The 23962-nt window shown below is 43.3% G+C and overlaps 1 protein-coding gene across 1 annotated transcript in view; it reads right to left on the bottom strand.

Annotated features, from left to right (window-relative positions):
- SLC27A6 (solute carrier family 27 member 6) overlaps positions 1 to 23740 on the bottom strand; it is a 58281-nt gene extending 34541 nt beyond the window's left edge. The window contains exons 1-4 of the mRNA XM_084628525.1: positions 22532 to 23740; positions 16083 to 16289; positions 11697 to 11855; positions 10033 to 10157 (exon numbers count right to left, since the gene is read on the bottom strand). Coding sequence (XP_084484651.1) covers positions 10033 to 10157; positions 11697 to 11855; positions 16083 to 16289; positions 22532 to 23012 — 972 coding nt within the window. The 5' untranslated portion in view covers positions 23013 to 23740. The remainder of the gene's footprint in view (positions 1 to 10032; positions 10158 to 11696; positions 11856 to 16082; positions 16290 to 22531) is intronic.
- Positions 23741 to 23962: the final 222 nt, after the last annotated feature.

The following is a 23962-nucleotide window of genomic DNA, read 5'->3' as shown; positions in this document are numbered from 1 at the left end:
AGCAGTGCCGCGTGAAACTGAAGGAGCTGAGGCAAGCCTACCAGAAAACCAGAGAGGCGAACAGCCGCTCTGGGTCAGAGCCCCAAACATGCCGCTTCTATGAGGAGCTGCAAGCCATTTTAGGGGGTTCAGCCACCACTACCCCAGCCGTGATGTTTGACTCCTTCAATGGAGATGGAGGCAATACGGAAGCAGGTTTTGGGGACGAAGAAGATATGAGGAGGAGAAGGTTGTAGATAGCTCACAGCAAGCAAGCAGAGAAACCGGTTTTCCCGACAGCCAGGAACTGTTTCTCACCCTGGACCTGGAGCCAGTACCCCCCGAACCCACCCAAGGCTGCCTCCTGGACCCAGCAGGTGGAGAAGGGACCTCTGGTGAGTGTACCTTTTAAAATACTATACATGGTTTAAAAGCAAGCATGTGAAAGGATTACTTTGCCCTGGCATTTGCGGTTCTCCTAGATGTAGTCCTAAAGCCTTTGCAAAAGGTTTCTGGGGAGGGCAGCCTTATTGCGTCCTTCATGGTAGGACACTTTACCACTCCAGGCCAGTAACACGTACTCGGGAATCATTGTAGAACAAAGCATTGCAGTGTATGTTTGCTGGCATTCAAACATCCGTTCTTTATCTCTCTGTGTTATCCTCAGGAGAGTGAGATATAATTCATGGTCACCTGGTTGAAATAGAGTGCTTTTCTTCAGGGGACACTCAGAGGAGTCCATTCCTGCTGGGCTGTTTGCCTGTGGCTAAACAGAAATGTTCCCCGCTGTTAGCCACAGGGAGGGGGGAAGGTTGAGGGGGTAGCCACGCGGTGGGAGGAGGCAAAATGCGACCTTGTAACAAAAGCACATGTGCTATGTATGTAATGTTAACAGCAAGGTTTACCCTGAAAGAGTGTAGCCACTGTTTTATAAAATGTGTCTTTTTAAATACCGCTGTCCCTTTTTTTTTCCTCCACCAGCTGCATGTGTTTCAATGATCACAGGATCTTCTCCTTCCCAGAGGCTAGTGAAGCTTAGAAAGAAAAAAAAAACGCACTCGCGATGAAATGTTCTCCAAGCTCATGCTGTCCTCCCACACTGACAGAGCACAGACGAATGCGTAGAGGCAAATAATGTCAGAGTGCGGGAAAGCACAAAATGACTGGGAGGAGAGGTGGCAGGCTGAAGAGAGTAAGTGGCGGGCTGAAAAGAGGGCTGAAGCTCAAATGTGGCGGCAGCGTGATGAGAGGAGGCAGGATTCAATGCTGAGGCTGCTGCAGGACCAAACCAGTATGCTCCAGTGCATGGTTGAGCTGCAGCAAAGGCAGCTGGAGCACAGACTGCCACTGCAGCCCCTCTGTAACCAACCGCCCTCCTCCCCAAGTTCCATAGCCTCCACACCCAGATGCCCAAGAACTCGGTGCGGGGCCTCCGGCCAACCAGCCACTCCACCACAGAGGATTGCCCAAAAAAAAGAAGGCTGTCATTCAATAAATTTTAAAGTTGTGAACTTTTAAAGTGCTTTGCTTAAAGTGCTGTGTGGCATTTTCCTTCCCTCCTCCACCACCCCTCCTGGGCTACCTTGGTAGTCATCCCCCTATTTGTGTGATGAATGAATAAAGAATGCATGAATGTGAAGCAACAATGACTTTATTGCCTCTGCAAGCGGTGATTGAAGGGAGGAGGGGTGGGTGGTTAGCTTACAGGGAAGTAGAGTGAACCAAGGGGCGGGGGGTTTCATCAAGGAGAAACAAACAGAACTTTCACACCGTAGCCTGGCCAGTCATGAAACTGGTTTTCAAAGCTTCTCTGATGCATACCGCGCCCTCCTGTGCTCTTCTAACCGCCCTGGTGTCTGGCTGCACGTAACCAGCAGCCAGGCTATTTGCCTCAACCTCCCACCCCACCATAAACGTCTCCCCCTTACTCTCACAGATATTGTGGAGCACACAGCAAGCAGTAATAACAGTGGGAATATTGGTTTCGCTGCGGTCTAAGCGAGTCAGTAAACTGCGCCAGCGCGCCTTTAAACGTCCAAATGCACATTCTACCACCATTCTGCACTTGCTCAGCCTGTAGTTGAACAGCTCCTGACTACTGTCCAGGCTGCCCGTGTACGGCTTCATGAGCCATGGCATTAAGGGCTAGGCTGGGTCCCCAAGGATACATATAGGCATTTCAACATCCCCAAACGGTTATTTTCTGGTCTGGGAATAAAGTCCCGTCCTGCAGCTTTTGAAACAGACCAGAGTTCCTGAAGATGCGAGCATCATGCACCTTTCCCGGCCATCCCACGTTGATGTTGGTGAAACGTCCCTTGTGATCCACCAGAGCTTGCAGCACTATCGAAAAGTACCCCTTGCGGTTTATGTACTCAGCGGCTTGGTGCTCCGGTGCCAAGATAGGGATATGGGTTCCGTCTATAGCCCCACCACAGTTAGGTAAGCCCATTGCAGCAAAGCCATCCACTATGACCTGCACATTTCCCAGGGTCACTACCCTTGATATCAGCAGATCTTTGATTGCGTGGGCTACTTGCATCACAGCAGCCCCCACAGTAGATTTGCCCACTCCAAATTGATTCCCAACTGACCGGTAGCTGTCTGGCGTTGCAAGCTTCCACAGGGCTATCGCCACTCGCTTCTCAACTGTGAGGGCTGCTCTCATCTTGGTATTCATGCGCCTCAGGGCAGGGGAAAGCAAGTCACAAAGTTCCATGAAAGTGCCCTTACGCATGCGAAAGTTTCGCAGCCACTGGGAATCGTCCCAGACCTGCAACACTATGCGGTCCCACCAGTCTGTGCTTGTTTCCCGAGCACAGAATCGGCGTTCCACAGCATGAACCTGCCCCATTAGCACCATGATGCATGCATTGGCAGGGCCCATGCTTTCAGAGAAATCTGTGTCCATGTCCTGATCACTCACGTGACCGCGCTGATGTCGCCTCCTCGCCCGGTATCGCTTTGCCAGGTTCTGGTGCTGCATATACTGCTGGATAATGCGTGTGGTGTTTAATGTGCTCCTAATTGCCAAAGTGAGCTGAGCGGCCTCCATGCTTGCCTTGGTATGGCGTCTGCACAGAAAAAAGGCGCAGAGCGATTGTCTGCCGTTGCTCTGACGGAGGGAGGGGCGACTGACGACATGGCTTACAGGGTTGGCTTCAGGGAGCTAAAATCAACAAAGGGGGTGCCTGTACATCAAGAAGTATTTCAGGCAGGACTTCACGGAGGGTTCCAATAAGAAATGGTGCACCTAAGTTACCGTTCTTATTGGAACAAGGAGGTTAGCCTGGTCTCTGATTGATACATGGCTAGATTTACCTCGCTGCACCTTCTCTATGAGTGACTGCAGTGTGACCTAGAAGAATGAGTCCCCTAGACAGGGGAGGAGGCAAATGAGTACAACACAAATCTGGTCTATTTCTTGTTTTGACCCACTCCATCTATCTTTTACATCTTTGGCTGGCAGCAGATGGTGCAGAAGGACTGCATGCCATCCACATCTCATGGCTGCTCGGCAGAAGATGGTACAGTACGACTGCTAGCCAGCCTCATCTCTTGCCTGCCTGGCAGAAGATGGTACAGTACGACTGCTAGCAGTCCGTATCGCCTGCCTGCTCACCATAAGACGGTTCAATAGGACTGACTGCAGGACTAAAGAGAATGACCTAGTCAAGTCACTCCAAATTTAGTCCCTGCGCCCATGTCTGCCCAGGCGCTCCCAGCCGACGTGGCCAGGAGCACCTCGGACATGACGATGACGGCTACCAGTCGTACTGTACCGTCTGCTGCCACAAGGCAAGGGGTTGCTGCTACTGTGTAGCAATGCCGTACCGCGTCTGCCACACCCAGGAGACATAGGGTGATGGTTACCTGAGCGGGCTCCATGCTTGTAGTGGTATGGCGTCTGCACAGGTAACTCAGGAAAAAAGGCGCGAAATGATTGTCTGACCTTGCTTTCACGGAGGGAGGGAACGGGGGCCTGATGATATGTACCCAGAACCACCCGTGACAATGTTTTAGCCCCATCAGGCATTGGGATCTCAACCCAGAATTCCAATGGGCAGCGGAGACTGCAGGAACTGTGGGATAGCTACCCACAGTGCAACGCTCCGGAAGTTGACTCTAGCCTCGGTACTGTGGAAGCGCTCCGCCGAGTTAATGCACTTAGAGCATTTTCTGTGGGGACACACACACTCGAATATATAAAACCGATTTCCAGAAAAACCGACTTCTATAAATTCGACCTTATTCCGTAGTGTAGACATACCCCAAGATTGGATTCTTGGGGTTCCAAGTTATACCTATGAGCAAGTGAAGAGGAAAAGCTCCTCATTTACTATAGGTCCCATTGGTACCTATAGGCCATCTCCTGTAACTGCAAATTTCAAAGATTTTCACCCAGCTATGGTTATTTTTAATTTAGTATTGGTTTTAAAGAATATTGTACTTCCAGATGTGATAGATGTTAATTAGGAAGTCTTTCATGTACAGCAATGACAACCTTGTCCCTTTAACCCACATACCAGCACAGAATTTTTTTCCTTGTGCAAGCCAGATTTCTATTGGTGCTAAGATTTTTTTTTTTTTTAAAAAGTACTCGTTAGTGAAACTAGAGATTACACAGTAAACAATTTCACTCACTTGGAAAATATTAATGAATGTATCTCTACATGGAATAACAGGTTTTTACTCATACTATTTATTTGTATAAACATGTTTCTCCTCCAGTTCTAACATGGCAAACTATTACAGATTTTCTTCCAACTACAATCTAATAAACTTTAGAACGGATTCAGTTTAGAAGGTTAACTCTTTGAAGATAAGTGTTAGGATTTTCTTTATCTGACCAGCAAATTAAGTAAATGGTACATTGGTAGGAAGAGTTTAGGATGTGCCTGTGCCAAGGAATTAGACATGTATGCCCATGTTAGTAGGAGCTATTTAATGGAAGTGTGAGTTCATGTTGGTACAGAGAGGGGAAACTCAGCCCTAGAATGTGTAATCTCTCCTCAGTGTAGTAGTTATTGTTGTGTCAAATTCCATATGAAGAAAAACTTTGTAACTAAAATTAAAATTTAAAAAAACTAAGGCTCCATGGAGCTTGTAATTCCTTAAATTATCCATCATAAGAAAAGACTTGGCTGTGCCTGTGTTTTAGGCTATGAAAATAAACCTACCATTACACAGGAGGTGTAAAGGAAAATGAAATAAAATCAAGCAGCACTCTTCAGCAAAGTCAAGCAACTGAGGGATGGAAAGAGGGGAAACTTAACTGTCTGAGAGGATAGTTGCTGAACTTGTAAACCAAGTAAGGAGGGGGGTGAGGGAGAAACAGAAAAGCATGCTGTAGAGGAACCAGCTTATACATGGTCACCTTCTTGGTATGTTTGACTTCCAGTATAGTCCTGGGCCCAATTCTTCAGTGTACTGCATCCTGTGCAATAATTTGCATTTGTGTGAAGTGAATATAAGAAACTACCATTTCCATCTGATCCCATTCTGACAGCTGGGGAGCACTGGCCAGAGGACTCACAGACCATGCCTCTTTTTCCCCAGGAACATCCTCTGTGCTGGCATACAGGAGGGAGGAGCGGGGTTGGAGCTAGAACAGTGGTTCTAGCATAAGAACATAATGGCCATACTGGGTCAGACCAAAGGTCCATCTAGCCCAGTATGCTGTCTTCCAACAGTGGCCAATGCCAGGTGCCCCAGGGGGAATGAACAGGGCAGATAATCATTAAGTGATCCAACAGAGGCTAGAGACTCCATCCCTGCCCATCCTGGCTAATAGCCACTGGTGGACCGATCCTCCATGAACTTTAGTTTTTTTTTTAAACTCTGTTATAGTCTTGGCCTTCACAACATCCTCTAGCAAGGAGTTCCACAGGTTGACTGTGCATTGTGTGAAAAAAATATGTTCTTTTGTTTGTTTTAAATCTACTGCCTATTAATTTCATTTGGTGACCTGTAGTTCTTGTGTTATGAGAAGGAGTAAACAAAACTTCCTTATTTACTTTCTCCACAGTCATTATTTTATAGACCTCTATCATATCCCACATAGTTGTCTCTTTTCCAAGCTGAAAAATCCCACTCTTATTAATCTCTCCTCATATGGCAGCCATTCCATACTCCTAATAATTTTTGTTGCCCTTTTCTGAACCTTTTCCAATTCCAGTATAATCTACACCACTCAAAGATTCACATGTGTAAGGAGGAATCTTTAAGAGGTTGGCTCCACTAGCTTTAGGGCTGCTTTGTACCACTGAAGTGCAGTCAGAGCATGAACCAAAATCTGGCTCTCGTAACATGTGCACACTTCATTTTAAAACCTGGGGCCGCAAGTGTCAGAGCCCCGGTCTATAGGTGCTAAAAACAGCAGTGTAGACATTATGGCTCAGGCTGGAGCTTGAGCTCTGAAGACCAGCCCCCGACCTGGGCTTTAGAGCCCAAGCCTGAATGTCTGCACAGTTGTTTTTAGCACCAACCTGAGTCCATAGACCCAGACTCTTAGACTTGCTACCATGGGTTTTCAAACACAGTGTAGACATTTCTTCAGATTTTGACTGCCGTGACTTAAACGTCTTCATTAGAAGTGAAACAGAGTCAATTTATAGGCCAACACTCCTGCACTATTCAGAGGTTACATTAGACCCCCAAAGGTTACTATTTTGAGTTACTATAGCCTTTGCTAGGGATTGTAGCAAAGCTACGTGAAAACTAAAATGTCTGATCCAATGTCCATTGAAGTTAATGAGAATCTTTCCAGTAACTTCAGTGGTCACTGGATTGGGCTCTAAAAGTAAATTGTTAATAGTGCTGAAAAATAATCTTGGCTCACATTCATCTCCTGTTAACAGAACCCACTGTTGAAGTCAGTGCTGATTATTTTGAAAGAGCACTGACAGAGGATTGGATTAGAAAGGAGTTTTCATGTTAATTTGGAGGTATTACTATTAATAAATATCTCACCATATTTTCTTAAAATCTAAGTTGCTAAACAAAATCCACAAAATGACAGGGAAATTTACTAATTGTATATATTTTTGGAGTCCCGAGAACAATTTAAAATAATTATTGCATGCAAGGAGGAGATTTTCAAAGGCACAGAAGGCAGTTATGCATTCAGCTCCCGCTACATTTTCCTGGGCATTGGCTGCCAAACTCCCCTGGGTTGTTTTGAAAGTCCTGTTAAATAAAGCAAAACCACTAATTGCAAGTGTCTTTGTTCCATTAAGTAAAGAGAGTATTTATCTATTTAGATAACTGAATACTAAACATTTAATAAATAAAAACTGTTCATGGTAACAAGCCACCACTATGGTAAACAATGGTCATTTTAAAAACAAAACAAAAAACTCAACTTAAAATTGTGTATGTTTTGGTCCTTAGGAGTTATTAACAACTGTCACAATAGGATTATCTGCAGCTCACAACAAGCATAAAGGTGGCAGTCGTCAATATCAGCAGAAACAATTTTAGGCTCCATCTACAAAGACCAAGAACTAGGATGGTTATATTTATTTTAAACTCAGTTTGACACACAGTTTCCCTGCATAGTTAAGGACAGAAACCAAGTAATGTTATAAATTGATTTTAGAAATTATTTTATAGCTTAGATTCACTCTGTTTTTCCCTGTCCAGTCAAACTATGATTAAATTCAATTAATCTGAACCAGTTATAAATGGTGTTTATAATTAGTTCTGCAAACTTTGTTCTTAGTCCACTGCAGATGGGGCCTTAGACAGCGATACTGTATCAAAACAAGCATCCTAAAGTTAGGACTAAAGTAGACTGTGATTCAGGCAGAAGTGATAGTTTGACACTAGTTAGATAGCTGCTCTAGTCAAAGAAAGTTTGTATGTCTAAAGAAAAAAAATCCAAATCCACAGACATGGAGTCATGATAAAGTCTTAGCTGTGAGACACTTTCACTTATTTGCTCTCAAGATAAAATGCGACAGATCCACATGCCACAGGTATGCTATTTCTGTACCACAATCTAAGCACCTGGTCTCCATGCTACAAGGATATGTCTACAGTGCATCTGAGTGAGCCTCCCAACCCAAGTCCACAGACTTGAGTTGGCAGGGTTCATGCCTGCAGGCTAAAAATAGCAGCTGTGTAGGCGTTCCAGTTTGGACTGAAGCTCAGGTCTCAAGCCTGGGAGGTGTGGCTTGTGAGCCCAAGCCACATCATCAAAACACCATCTTTACACAGCTATTTTTAGCCCCAATAAAACACATCTGTGGGTTGCTCCCAAACACAGTCTAGACCTACCCTGAAGGACTTAAGAAGAATTAATTTATACAAATTATTCTGAATACAGAAGAGCCTTAAGTGTCTGATTCTCCATTGCCAGGCACCTTATATATTCATTTACACCTGTGGAAAAAGGATATAAAATACTGCGGTTGTGCTTGGATAGCACTTTACAGGTACAAGTAAGGAAGAATCCACCCCCAACTTTATTATCCATACATCAAATAATGAAGCCAGATCTATTATATAGAGGTGTATTTACAGAACTCTTTACTATGTCATATGCTAGATACAATTTTATAAAAACCTAAAACATAGGTTCTGTTCGTTAATGTAAAGGGTCAGATTCTGGGCTACTTTACAACCAGTGCAATCCCACTAAATGCTTGTGACCACTGACACCAGAGTTTACCCAACTTCCCTAATGTAGCAAAACTTTTCAGTTTTGCTCAAATTGCTTTTACACACTGAATTAAAGAATCAGGCCCATATTTTCAGGAGTATACATGCACTTGTGTGTACATCTCAGTCAAAATCCCTGACTCGAACATGCATTTTTATTTTAAATATTCGAATCTTCCTTATTTTACTCTCTGTTTAAGCAAATCAGAAAGTTCTTTTAAGACATGCATAATTTAATGCCCCGGTTTTAATACCACCACTGAATGCAGCTTCCAACTAAAATGCTATATCAGCTTTTAACCTACGTATGTAATTTATGAGAGCTAATAAGACTTATGTACACAGAGTGCAAACCTAATATCTCTAGTGGATGGTAACAAATTGTTTCCTATATTATGTCAAGTGTACTTGATTTTTTGGACAGAATATCTATATATTCCTTATACCTAAGACACTGCTGAGGACTTAATTATGCTAAGTTTTTCGGTTTCTACATAGCTGGAAGTTTTGGTTAGTGACCAACATGCTAAAGATACACGGCTGGATTGTGGATAGTCACTAGTCTGCCCAGTTGGAGGTCAGATATGAGGCCTTCCAGACCTGGGAGCAGTGTGTTCACTCTGCTAGCCAATTCATGGTTCTTCCCCTTTGTGGAAGTTATTGCAGATGGGGACACCTCCCCCTAGGGACTTTGCAGCCACAGAAATCAGGAACTCCCATTTTGCCCAAGTGTGGCATAAGGACAGGAAGAGGGAAAGGCTCCCTCTTCCCTCCATGTGTACTTCTAGAAGGGGTAGACACATTGGTCTGCACAGTTAAGGCTGAAAATTCTAAAGGGCAAACTAATAGGAACTTGAAACAATTTTCTCTTGATCCTTTGAACTGTATTGACCCCTATAAAACCTTCAAGAACAGAGCAGAGGGATGGCCTATGTGCATGCATGTTCCACAAGCCAAAATAAAGCTAGTAGGGCCGAAAGTAGGCCTACAAAACTTGACAGTGTCTATTTAAGTTGATCACAAGAACCAAGATTTTGAAAATGCATTAATGTTAACGTAGGTACTCTAGACTTACCCTTGGCTAAAGTTTGAGCATGAATATTTTCTTTTCCAAATAAAATAAAACTGATTCAATTTTTTCCCCTACATCTTTAAATATGGTATCAACTCCTTGGTGCCAGTTCAGTTTGCCCAGAACCAATCTATTGGCAGTCACAGACGCAGCAGCAACCTTGCACGGAAAGAGGGGTGGAGGGGACAGATTTTTTTCTTTTAAAATTACTTTTCACATTTCCCTTTTAATGTAAATACAGCTACAACTGCTAGCATGCAAATAAAGTTTAGTGAATAACCAAATGGTAGGATAACCATCATTTTAATTCCACTTACCACAGGCTGGTTGCAAAGATAACGACAAAGCTCTCCAATATACTGGATAACAGTCACATTATACTTTTTGCAGTCACTCCAGAATTGACTAGCTGAGAATTTCTTTCTTAAGACGCAAGTTGCACCTTATTAAGAAAATAAAAACAGGAAACACTGGTTTTGTGAACTTGACAAGAATGCTGCTTCAGGTACCACAGAGTCATGTAAAGGTAAGAACTTTGATTCAAATACAAACGACATTCTCATGTGTTTGTTTTACGGACAGGTCTAAATTCACAGACCTTGTCCATTACAGTGAAATGTGTCAGTGGGGGAGTCACAGAGCTCCAGCAATATTTATGCTGGTGTGTTTACACAGCCTGCAGACAGTTAAACACGTGCATAACTTTACACATGAGAATAGTCCAATTCTACAAAGTTATGGATCTGCTTAACTGTAAGCCTATAGCAAGTTTAAGACTTTAAAAAGAACAGCTTGTGTTTAGGGTTGTTATCCTATAAATGTGTGGTCTCCTCTTGGCCCCAAGGAAGCCCTGCAAGTGGCCCATTGCCTCACTTTCCCCTCTTGATTCCTCAAATAAACTCAATACAGCATTTGAAATGTATAAATAGCCCTGTGGGGAGAGGGCAAGGGGCATTATTTTATTACCAAAAGTCCCGCTACCATAAACCAGAATCCCTCAGTGCAGTCCAAACAGCAGATTAGGTCCAACAGTCCAACACTAAGTGTGGCTCAGACATCCCTCATCTTGCTTCAGCCCAGCTCCCAGGTACAACTCTGGCATCTCACCCCGCACCTCGCCTCACCTCAGATGTTTATCTACCCTATTTTCTTCCCGGATAGGGTTCCGGCTCTTGCCTGGAGATATCAGCAAGGTTGTCGCTCCCTTGTTCCCCAGCCTTCAGCCCTCTCTGGTCTTCCGTCTTCAGCTGTCTGGCTCAGCATCTCCCTCTACTGCTCGCAGCCTTCAGCCCTCCCTGGTTATGGCTCTCTAGCCTGGAGAAGTTTGCAGGTGACCCCAACTGCCTTCACCAGCCTATTATTCTGGGTTCACTGCCTAAACTGGGAACTCACACCATTTCATCCTTCACGGGCATCTCCTCGCTGAAGCTCTCAGCCCAGCCCTGTCCTTCCTCTGAGCTCTTTACTCTCAGGACTCTAGACACTCTCCCCTTTTAAATTCTGGGTTCTGAACTCTCCTTCTAAGCTTTCCCTCAGGGTTGGAGTTCCGAATTCCCTTCTCAAGCCTCTGAACTCATTTTTAACTCCCAGGGCAGCCCCACCCGCCTCATTACACCAACACAGGCACACCTGGACTGCAACAGGGGTTCTGAGGCCAATTTCATTTAAGGGCCTGTTACCCTAATGCCAAAAACAAAACCGTGGATGAACAGAATTTTACTTAATTTTCTAAAATAAAAGTGGACAATATGGACCTTACTGCAGTTTCTTAAAAAGAACAAACAAACAAAAAAAAACCTAGTCAATGGAATCACAAAACTGGTTACAATTATTTCCAGATTCATTTGTTTTTTGATTTAGAAAGGAAGATACAAGCCAAGTCTAATTAACTCCACTGATAACGATTCTGCACTGTGTTTTAATGCAGTTCTAAATTAATCCCCTCTTCAATCAACAACGCTATAAAATAAAGTGAGCCTACCCAATTTAATACATCCAGCAATGCCAAGGACAGAAGCTGCACTGTGGTAAAGAGGGAGAGTTATATAAACAGTGTCATCTGCAGTAGCACCAAATGCCCATAATCCAGCAGCTCCTTTTAGGATCTGCAGATGACTAATAACTGCAGCTTTTGGTAGACCTGTAAAGACATAAAACTATACATTACAGAGAGGTCAACATTCACTTTTGTTGAGTACATGAGTATCCAGTCTGTTACGAACTTCAACAACACTAATATTACCTACCTTTCTATATTCTAGAGCCAATTTTTCTGCTAGCCACTTAGCTAAACAGACATCTAAGAACTTGTTTGCAAGTTTAATGTGGCACTAGGTCTGTTGGTCCTATAGAAGTAAGGGGTATGCAAGCAAGTCATAGCTGCATCAACTCACTGCACACTGGGTCATCTGATTCAACAACAGATGGACCAGGATGTGAAGCAATATGAAGGAGCTCCAGGCCTGATGTATAGTTAAAATAGACAAGGTAGGTGAAGTAATATCTTTTATTGGACCAACTTCTGGTGACAGACAAGTTTTCAAGCTTACGCAGAGCTCTGCTTCAGGTCCGGGAGAGGTAACCAGAGTTCGGGTCCTATATCCATATAACTATGTTGCTCAGCAGTGTGAAAAATCCACACCCCTGAGTGATGTAGTTACACCAACCTAGCCCCCTGTGTAGACAGCACTAGGTCAGTGGGAAAACTTCTCCCATCAACATAGCTACTGCCTCTCAGGGAAGTGGATTAACAAAGCGGAAGAGGAGAGTTCTCTTTCATTGACTAAAAGCATCTTCATTAAAGCACTACAGTGGCGTCAATGCAGCGTTTTAAGTGTAGACATGCCCAGAGTGTCAAGCTAAATACAAGGGTAGAACAGATCCAGTGTCTTTATTAAGTCCATGATTTTTGGTGTCTAGCAGAGTTATGAATTTAAGTTCCCTTTCCTTAGAGGACGAGGATTCAGAGGTCAGATATGCAGTGATCATTTTGTGAATAGTGTTCATCCAAGTTTGTGTCTTTTATCATTTTTCTATGCGAGTTCCTTTGAGAGCGCAGTGATTGTCCGGTTTTTCCCCACGTAGTTATTAGGGCAGTTGGTGCACTGGATAAGGTTCACCACATTGGTATGATAGGCATGGGTAGAAACCATGGATCTTGAGAGCAGTTGCATAGCTAGGCGGGGAGCGGGGCAGCGGCCGCTCCCCCACCAAGCGGAAGTAGAGTCTTTTTAATTCTTTGGCGCCTTTTTAATTTTTACTCTCCCGGCGGTGCTCTGGGTCTTCAGCAGTACTTCACTCGCTCCAGTGGTGGGGGGGGTCCTTCAGCGCTGCTGGGGGAGTACTAGCGGGTGGCACCTTTTTAAATCTACGCTCCCCCTGTTTTCTCCGCCTGGCTATGCCACTGCTTGAAAGGTGTGTTGTGGGGGGTACTGATCCTCATAACAGTGAGGACATATCTGCAGGTTTCACATCTGGTGTTATAGTGGGGGATGGTACTGCTTTGAGCTGGTATGTCCTAGTGTATGGGGAGCTCGCTCGCTTCTGATGACAAGCTTGGCGAGGCTAGGGGGCTCTTTGAAGGCCAGAAGAGGGAGTCTGGGAAAGATTTATTTGAGGATGTGGTCCCCATCAAGTCTGGGGTGCGAGTTTCATGATTCCCTGTGTGGGTTTTAGTGCAGGGTATTAGGTGACTAGGGTTGTACAGTGGGAGGTTTGTTTCCCCTCCCCATATTAAAGCAGGTTCTGTCAGATTATTTCGGTAGCCCATTCCATCATGTGATCTACTTTTCTGATGGAGTTTCCTTGTGTGGTGAAGGTGATTTTAAGTGTGTTAAGGTTTGTACCTGGACTCTGTCCTCAGTGCACATTCTATGATATCCGAGTGCCTGGTAGATAAGATTTCTTGGTGTGTTTGGGGATGGTTACTACATGTGTGAAGGTAAGTGTGGCGATCGATGGGTTTCCTATGTATAGTTGTCTGTAGGGTTTCATTGCTGAAGCGGATAGTGGTGTCCAGGAATTTGATGCTGGTGTGGTAGTACTCTAGAGAGAGTTTCATGGATGGATGGTTGACGTTATGGTGGAAATCTACGAAATCACAGCTGTCATGCTTTGCTCCATTTCATTTTGGTTTTTCACACACAGCAATCTATGTGTGGACATGTAGAGTTTCTTTGAAACCGTACGAGGGATCCTGCTCGGAGGCAGACTGGGGAAGTTCTAGACACAAGCACTACAGTGAAGCTGAAGCAGAAGCTTTATAAACCAACATCATTTTCCTTATTTCTAATCCTTGTTCAGTGTTAGAAGAAATTAGCTCTTTCTAGGATTCTTTACTATCATCACCTGACACTGATTTCATGGCATCTCTCTCCAGTAAGATTCAAGGGCTTCCCTGCCTCTGCTTGACACCCCCAATCCCAAAAGCTAGCTCCTTAGAAGATGTGGGAAGCAGTAAGATATTTGCCTTCTGAAAAAGAGTTCTAAAAACTTTTTTCTCTTTCTTGTGCTCCTGGATGAATGCTGTTCTCACATTAAACAACGACAGCTGATGGTGCTCCAAACTCAGAAAGACAAGCAAAGACTGCATAATTGATCTTAAATATACAAAATTAAAAACCAATTAGGAGTTTATATTAAGTAATCTGAGCACGTTTATACAGCTGTATTTGGGGTGAGAGCCACTCACAAGTACATATCGTTTCCAAGGATGATCGATTAATTATACACCCGCAGGACAAAAAAAAGATGTTCCATACTGATCAGATCAATGGTTCATTGAGTATTTCCTCCTGTCTGGCTCTGACTGTGGCCTCTACTTGACATTCCAGAGGCACACAAACCTGCCCACCATACTGTACCTACCAATAGCTCACTGTGCAGTGCTTTATGTGAAGGAAAGATTCCTTCCTTTAGGAATCAGCCTTCACTCTTACTTTAACATGCATAATCACAAATTTTATTGAACAAAATAATCTAACACTTTGAAAAATCCATCCACAGATTTTTTGCTTTTGGATTTCCCCTGACTAGATTCCAAAAGATGTTTAAAAGCTGCACAACATTTTATTTCCTTTTAACTTGGCCAGAAAATCTAGACTATTAATTATAATCAGCAATCATGTGTTCTTGTATTATAGGAAAGCATGAAAAGGATGGCTGGATTTGTTTGTACTAGATGAATCAGATTGCACAAGACATGATTTTAAACATAATGATTCAATTCCCTCTAAACTTTTATTCATGCTAAATAACTGCTCTTCTTGCAATCACACTGTACTTAAAAGAGATAAAAGTTTCAGTGTGCATAGGCTACATACAATCACTCAAATTTTCTTACCTCTGTAAGTAACTAAACTATATTAGATTAATTCTGGGCATTGCATCTTTCCACCTCAGCTTCATATGGAGGCCTTAAATGACACTGAGAACTAGGTTACAGACTACCTAGGGAAGTCTATAACATGATTTAACTAAGAGTATTCAGAACAAAATTTCTATCCACAGTAGCAAGCTCTGCTATATTTTTTCATCACTATTTCAAACATAGTTAATCTCTGAATAATGTTTGCAACAGTTCTGGTTTTTTTAATTACTTTAAAAAACAAACAGAATTTAGTTCTAAAATAAACTAACGTATGGTTCTATGGAGGCAAATAAAAATCAATAAAATAATTATGCTTGGGCAGGGAAAACAAGTTGTAAGATGCAAGTTATTTTTAAAACATCTCATGACTGAAACCACAAGTTAGTTTTCAGTTGAATAAGAAACACCAATCTGTTTAACCTAACATCATGATGCTGCTTTTTATGCCACTGATCAGAGTTTTTTTTAAAAGTCTTAACTTCTTAGCCACTGGAGCAATGGTAATGAAACCAGCCATCTGTTTCTAAACTAAAAGGCTAGTAACTTAATCCTATTTTCGGTCTCTTTGGTGACCTGCATTCAAAGCAGCTTAATGAAGACCCACTTCATAATAAGTGCATAGTAACTTGTTCTAAAAGGATGTTGTAAAGTTCTAGGTGTACACATTAACTCTACAGCTGTGTTACAGAATCACAAAATATTAGTATTATGTTTGCAGTGTTGACTAGCAGGCACCAGTAATAGTAGCTATTTAATAAAAGGGCATAATGCCCTGCCCCAGGATTTAAGCAATTCGGCTGGGCAGGGAAAAAGGAGCTACCTCTGCGGGATCCCCTATGCCAACAGCCTTGGAAACGACCAATGCCTTTCTTGAGCTTCTGATACCTTCTCCTGTAGGCTGAAGTGAGACATTTAGAGTGTCTGATACAGACACATTAACTGATGGTTTCATAAACAGTTTCAGGAAATGATGGAAACATGGGAAAAAAAGAGCTGTACCTGTAGTTCCTGAAGTAAAAATGTAGAGTACAGAGGATTTGAGGTTGTTTGCAGAGCGGAGGTTAACTGGTACACAGTCTTCAGATGCAGTTTCCAGTTTGTCTAAAAGGGTATTAACACTTGGCAGAGTGCAGTCTTTTGTCATTACCCAAACACCAATATCTTTTTGGAGGCTAGGAAGAATCTCCTCTAATGTCCCAAGCATATCTTAAAAAATAACAACAACATTGTTACCTATTTTATAATGTATTTACAGAAAGCTAAACTTAAAGCAAGTTTTTCAATGTTTTAGAGTTATGTTAGCAAAATACAAGGAGCCCGATTCACCTCTGTGAGAGTAAGGGAATATAATCAGGTGCTGGTGCCCTGTGGGTCGGGTGGACTTCATGTAGAAAAGGACAAACAATGGTACATACAGTTGCTGTCACTCCCATGCTTTAAATTTTAGCCAGCACTCCATGAAAACCCACTAGCAATAACTACCATCTCTTGGCCACACCCAGTCTTGGGTAGTTTACAGTCAAGTTTCAGATGAGAAGTGTAGTTAATGTTTCTCTCCAGATTTCATCTGGCAAGGTAATCTGCCTTCATGCATTGCAGTTTAGTTATGGATACTTGGGCTGGTCTACGTTGCAAAGCTAGGCCAGCTTAACTATATTGCTCAAGACTGAAAAATTTCATGCCCTGTGCAATGTACTTATGTAGACCTAAGCTCTGGTATAGGCATAGCGAGATCTGTGAAAGAATCTTCTATTGACTTAGCTACTGCCTCGGAGAGCAGAGAACCCCTTCCGTCGCTGAAGTAAGTGTCTACACTAGTGACACAACTGCAGTGTTTCTAGTGGTCTGCTTAATCCAAAATTATCCCCTTGCAAATGGCATGGCAGAAAGCAGCAACAGATGTCACCATTCTCCAAACATACACAGACTACAAGTAAAAAATGAGCCACTACCATGATTTATTGTCTCTTGTGTTTCTCATCCCCAGAAATGTTTGCAATTTTATGGAATTGGTGCCAAAGCAGCATTGGCTTATTTACAGAAAACTATTTTTCCTGTGTTTATGACTACTAATTTAGCTACAACTAATCAGGAGAAAGATCTTGGCATCATCGTGGATAGCTCTCTGAAGACATCCACGCAGGGTGCAGCGGCAGTCAAAAAAGCGAACGGGATGTTAGGAATCATTAAAAAAGGGATAGAGAATAAGACGGAGAATATCTTATTGCCCTTATATAAATCCATGGTACACCCACATCTTGAATACTGCATACAATACTCATCTCAAAAAAAGATATACTGGCATTAGAAAAGGTTCAGAAAAGGGCAACTATAATGATTAGGGGTTTGGAACAGGTCCCATATGAGGGGAGATTAAAGAGGCTAGGACTTTTCACCTTGGAAAAGAGGAGACTAAGGGGGGGATGTGACAGAAGTATATAAAATCATGAGTGGTGTGGAGAAAGTGAATAAGGTAAAGTTATTTACTTGTTCCCACAATATATGAACTAGGGGCCACCAAATGAAATTAATGGGTAGCAGGTTTAAAAAAAAAATAAAAGGAAGCTCTTCTTCACTCAGCGCACAGTCAACCTGTGGAACTCCTTGCCCGAGGAAGTTGGGAAGGCTAGGACTATAACAGGGTTTAAAAGAGAACTGGATAAATTCATGGAGGTTAAGTCCATTAATGGCTATTAGCTAGGATGAGCAAGGAATGCTGTCCCTAGCCTCTGTTTGTCAGAGGGTGGAGATGGATGGGAGGAGAGAGATCACTAGATCATTACCTGTTAGGTTCACTCCTTCTGGGGCACCTGGCATTGGTCACTGTCGGTAGACAGAATACTGGGCTGGATAGACCTTTGGTCTGACCCAGTATGGCCATTCTTATGTTCTTACTGAGCATAAAGAACACTAAGAAATTGGTCACTGATTTTATGGTCATTCAGAATTTCAGGTATAATTCTGATTTTTTATTTTTCAGTGCAGTAGTCTTAGAAATAAATTTACACTGAGTTCTTAATGTATTTGAGAAATGTCAATTATATTTAAACTGCAGACAAGTCAAGCAAGAAGGGGGCTGTGGTCATAAGACTACCCTATGGTCTAATCAGGCAATCCTTTCTAAGGGGAAAAATATCATAGTTACAGTCCAATTTAAACTGTCATTTAGGATTCAAGAATGGCAGAAAGGCAGTGGTTCCCACTTCCTAGACTGAAGCACATCTTCTTTATGTTATTCCAATTAAGATCAAGCCCAGACTGAAAATATCCTTGATTTACTGTTTCCACTTCTAAAATTACTCAGTTAACCTAAAGTTTGTTTCTGTGTACGGGTTTGTTTTTTTCACCTAGTATTGAATATTAATACTGTGAGTTGGTTCTACAAAAGACTTTTCAGTTGCACTCTGGTATTAAAAATTTGGAACAGTATCTGAACTGTTTGTAGCCATTTGTTATCTTGAAAGATTCCAGGTTAGATAGGAGAGCACAGCAAAAAAACCATAAGCAATTTCCTGAAGGAAAAAAAGACAATCAGAAATAGCTAAATATTTTCCTAATATTAAAAGAGCCGGAAGCCTTAGATTAATTCTGCATCATGCATGAACAATGTGAGCTGAAGATAAACTCTCCGTTGTACTAATATATTTCCAAAGAGCACTTATACCAATGTAAAAAGATCCAAGACTATGTCCAATGTTGATGTATTGTTTAATGCACACTGAATTTCTCCACCAGATGTTTTTTAAAAACCTGATGCTCATTTTACACTTGTATTACCCATATGTCCGGAATAAACAGCTCTCTTGGAAGAAATGCAATACATCATTTCTGGTGGTTCCTGGTACATGTACATAAGCAGATGGTAAAGCAAGTCACAGGTTGTGAACTTAAGCTCTCTCTATTTTTCTTAGCAACATACTAAGAAACTTTTAGGGTTTGTTTTGCAATGAGTTATTATTATACCTAATCTTTAACTATAATAGAGTAAATAGCAGTCCTGTGTGTTGTTTACACAATACATGCTGAACAAACATACATTAACTACATGACTTCCCTGGGAAAATTCATGCGTTATTGAAGGTGGAGATCTCCCCCACGCCCTGTTCCTTCTCCTGCTTCCCTACGAACAATTGAGCAGGTTTGTGACATGATGCAAACAACCTGAATACATAAATAATTGTTAATTGTGACATTCGAATAATAGACAATACACCTTTTGGTTCTAAACTACCATCCTGCATTGCTAGTCATACAAAAGGTTCTCTATTTTTCTGAGCAAGGAAATAATGCAATTATTTATTGGCAGGCAAATATGAACCCTCAGTAATAACTGACAGAAATCAGATTATGAGATCAACGTGTACTGAGCAAAATCTTAGTCAGTTCATTCAAAAAGTTTTATGAAATATTGCTGACAAAATATTTGAAGGGCACTCTGATGCATATGCTAAATAAGCTGTGACAATCCAGGTAGCCACCAATGATCCTTTGAACAATAAAAGGCCAGTCCCAAACTCCCCATTTTTAGATGCATTCCCTCCATATACTTAGTTCCCTGTCAAAAAGGCTCTCTGTTCCTGCTAAATTGTGTTCAGCAAAAGCCATAGGTGCTGGAAGTATGGCAGCACCCTTGGTTTGAAGTGATTTCCATTATACACAGGATTTGGTTCCAATGGCTTTCAGCTCCCCCACTATAAAAATGGTTCCAGAACCTATGGCAAAAGCTTGTAGGAGTCATCAGATGTAGCTAAGAATCTATGTTGGCTGCCATGCCTCCCTTGAAATGCACTGAAGACCATGCAAAAGATTCTAGAATGTGTACAGGAACTACAAATACTTAGCATATACTACTGATCAAACACTGGGATGTATCTGAAGGAGGCACGGACTCAGGTAGGGGACCCAGTGAGTTTCCAGGAAAGGGAAAAAGCAAGCAATCAAAATGGAGAGCCAAATCCCATCTTGGAACAGTCCATAAGAGTCCACACTGCATGTCTTTAACTCCGTGCTGCTCTGGATGTCTCATAATTCTTATTTTTATCATTTAGTTTAAATAATCAAGTTAGGTATTAGATAATAATTCACATTTATTTTATCAAGAAAACAATTTCCCCTTTAAAAGCTGATTAAGGATTCTGCTGCTTGTATGTCATAGTAGCTGTTCTGAATTCACAAGCTCCTGAAAATATCTCACTCATTCCCCTTCTCCAGGGCATTCATAGACTATGATCTAAATTCATTCCTAGTTTATCTTGACTTCTGCCAGCATAAACCAGGGTTCAGGAGCCATAGCGACAAAACTTCCACAAGGGCACACAGCAGTGGCAGAAAGCAACAGAAATTTCCCCTCTGCCAGGAGGCTCCTAGGCAGTCAGTGAAGCTAGGGGGAAAAAAAAGTGGGAAACACTGGTCAAAAAGGAGCCATAATCAGAACAGCTAGGGGATACAATTCTGCACATCCCCCTGAGCAGCCTGAGTTGTCAGGGGCCACTGACAAAGCAACCCTCTCTCAGTGGAAAGCCCCAAGCAACTCCAGAGCTGGAAATACTGCATGTACTGTCAACGGTTAAACCCTTGGAAGGGTTCAGCTACCATTACAGGTGCCAGGAAGTTCCATGTTCACTTTCCTGTGCTAGCTGGGGTGACTCTGGTACTACATCTATGCTGTTAACACTTACTGCGTCCATACAACTTCCTGCAGTAAGGGATACAATTTACAGTTTTTGTCAAAAACTCTCATTTAGCCTAGGTAGGACTGCATGATTTGGCTCTTTTAAGGATCAGATTCCACTGCCCTTACTCATCTTAAGTAGTACCTTACTACTCACTTTGTCCTTATAGTTTCAATATAGGTAAGGGTGGCAGGATCTCGTAAGTGAGCAGAAGTTTCACAGAAGCGAATTTCCTCCTTCCACTCTAACACTAAATACCATCAATCCAGCAGGATTAACTGTTTTAAACTATTACATTGAGATATTTTATATATATATTGAATAAGGTAAGCAGGGAACAAGAAAAATGTAAACTCAATAGGTCATTATTAGAGATGGTTGGGAATTTTTCAACCTAACTTTTTTTTGGTGGGGGGGGGGGGTCAGAAACTGTTAACTGAAACTTTCAGACCCATTTTCTCCCACCTCCCAGGTGAGAGTCTTCCACCAGGCTATGCAGTCAGTCTCATCCCGTGCCCCCCACTCACTTAGTTATTTATACAAAGTGAAACAGCCCCAACAAGAGAGACTGAAAGAGCCCTCACATTAGAATAGTCAAAGTCTGGTGGTTACAGCCCTCCGTTGGAATGTAGGAGATCAAGCTCCTACTTGGCCTCATTTGCAGGGTCTCCCTCATCACAGGTGGGCATCGTAATCACCAAGCTTTTGGCTATTCTGGGGGTCTCACTCTTAAAACTTTGAAAAGATTTAGTTTCATCACAATGAGGAGCAGGAAAATTTTTGAATGGGATAGGAAAACTATCTGCCACCTACTGTAGTCATTATGTGTTTTGTGATCCTGCTGAATTTGCATTGCTGGTTCTCATTTCAGTAGCTTGCGTAAATAACACTCTTCTCCACTCATATTTTTCAAACACCCATACGAACAGTAGTACAAAACATCCAATGAAACTAAAAATAATCAGGGGGAAGTTTTAGGATTACTTTTAAAAATAGAAAATCACCACTGTAGATAGCATGAACAAGGAAATTCCACCAATCAGGTGAAAAGGGTACAAAATCCCTCTCGCAGCCTAGTAAAGGCACAGCAATACGTAGAAAACCAGAAACAAGGCACAGAGTGCAGGTAGAGGTAATAATTTTAGAGATGGGACAAAGCTGCATATTTAGAGTGTAAATTTTGAAACACACACGCTCCAACCCCAAAGATCAGAAATGTTCCAGTCTGAGATTTTGCTTAGTTTTTTAATAAAGATAAAGAGCCGTTTGCAAAAATTAGCACCTGGATTTGGATGCTGAAGCTGTTTACCAATCAAGCTCTGGTTTTGGATATGTGGTTTTGGTTTGGGGCCCTCTCTCATAAAAACTAATTACATTGTACAATACATGCAAGTCAAAAAAGGAGTTCTATCTCCTCTGAACACTCAACAAAAATCCACCCATAATTTGGAAGCTAACAAAGTGAGCTACCCCTGGTTATTACATGCCATCTCCTAAATGTTAGTTGTCTACTGTAAGTCTGTAGCGGTCTCATCTCATCTATACCACACAAATAACACAAAACTTTTTAAGACTGTCAGCTGCTTGGGTTAGGAACTATATCCTCATAAGCCTACCGCACAAAAGGGACCCACTCATGATTTGTGAGCCTCTTGGTGCTACTTTAATACAAACATTACATTATCTGTCTAAACCAGGTCTCCAAAGAAAGGAGGTGGGGAGAAATGCAGTGTATGAGGTTAAAGCATGAGTATACAAAACAAGTATATACTGTACCTGCTCCCACAATGAGTATCTTGGGCTCACAGTTCCGGATAGAATGCAGAAGGGACCTGGAGCGGACGTTGAAGTTGAGGAAAGCCACCACACAGCCCAGCTTGGCCACTCCAAACCACACATGAATGAAGTCAGGTTCATTGCTCATCAGCAGGGCCACGGTATCCCCCTTTTTCAGCGCTCCCTGTTGCAGGAAGACCTGAGCTACCCTGTTACTCCTCCTGTCCACGTCCTGGTAGGTGTGAACATCTCCTTCATAGACGATGAATGGCTTGTGGGGCTGCCTTTCAGCTTGTTTCACAAACCTGTCCAGCACCGTGAAAATCTTCCCTCGCAGCCTGTAGATCTCCATGGTCAGCCCATATTTTATCACTTTCAGCAGGTATTTAAGGTCGTGCCAGAAGTAGGGGAAGAGGAGTTTCTGGATGAGATGCAGGGAGACGATCCCAGCTGCGGCGCCCGTTACCCAATAGGGTAACATCGGAACAGCCGGAGCAAACAAGCTGCGGACAACAAGCAACAGCTGTAAGCGCCTCACCCAGCAGTACTGGGGTGCTTTACTGGCGCCCCTGAGTCTGGAGAGACGGGTCAGAGTCCAGATGGGAGAGTCCGAAAGGAAGCTCAGGAACTCCGGCAGCTTTCCCCCAATGAGCAAGCCGGGGGAACCCGGGGCAGGAAGAGACGCGCACGAGCGCCTCAAAGAAGCTCAGAACAAGGCAACAGGTGGAAGATGGGCATCCCCGCAGCAGGACCCACTGACCAACGCGAGCCAAGAGCTCCTGCCCCCGGGGTCCCACCAAGCGGAGCGAGCCAACACCCTCGGTCAGTCTCTAGGCAGAGCGAGGCAAGCTCCCCGCGCTGCACTTCAGAGGCTCGGCGAGCAGAGGTGGCAAGAGCGCCCTGTCCTCACAGCAAAAGGAGGGGAACGCGCCGCGCCGCGCCTACGGCACCCAGCGAGCACAACGAGCCCGCGGCCCCCCAAGGAGCGGAGCGGGACTAGGGTCCCCAGCGTTCAGCAGGCAGAGCAAGGTGAGTGCGGGCCCCCGGCCCCAAGACCCACTGAGTGGAACAAGCTTCTCCCCTACACTCCCCCGGGGCTCCCTGACGAGCGCGACCTCCTGCCTGGGGCTAAGGTCAGACAGGGACTTGCGGAAAAGGTGGTGGGGAGCCTCGGTACTGCGCTCCTTGCTATACCCTCTGCTGCTTCGTCCCGCCGGGAGCAGCGTTGGGGGACGGCTCTTGTATATAACACAGGAAAGGGAGCCGCCCTCTTCCGCCCCCGGCTCAGGAGCTCGCTGGCTAGCCGGGCACGCTACTTGGCCCCGGCCAAAGCCATTGCTGGAGCTAGTGAGTAGAACTGGGAGTCGGGACCCCTTGCAGAGCAGACGGGGCGAGCAGCGGGGTTAGGCTGCCTACAGCTCTCACTCAAGT

Source organism: Lepidochelys olivacea, assembly GCF_965140295.1.
Source record: "Lepidochelys olivacea isolate rLepOli2 genome assembly, chromosome: 5".
In the NCBI taxonomy this organism is placed as follows: Eukaryota; Metazoa; Chordata; order Testudines; family Cheloniidae; genus Lepidochelys; species Lepidochelys olivacea.
The sequence above is the reverse complement of the archived record's forward strand: the minus strand, read 5'-3'. Positions and strand labels throughout refer to the sequence as shown.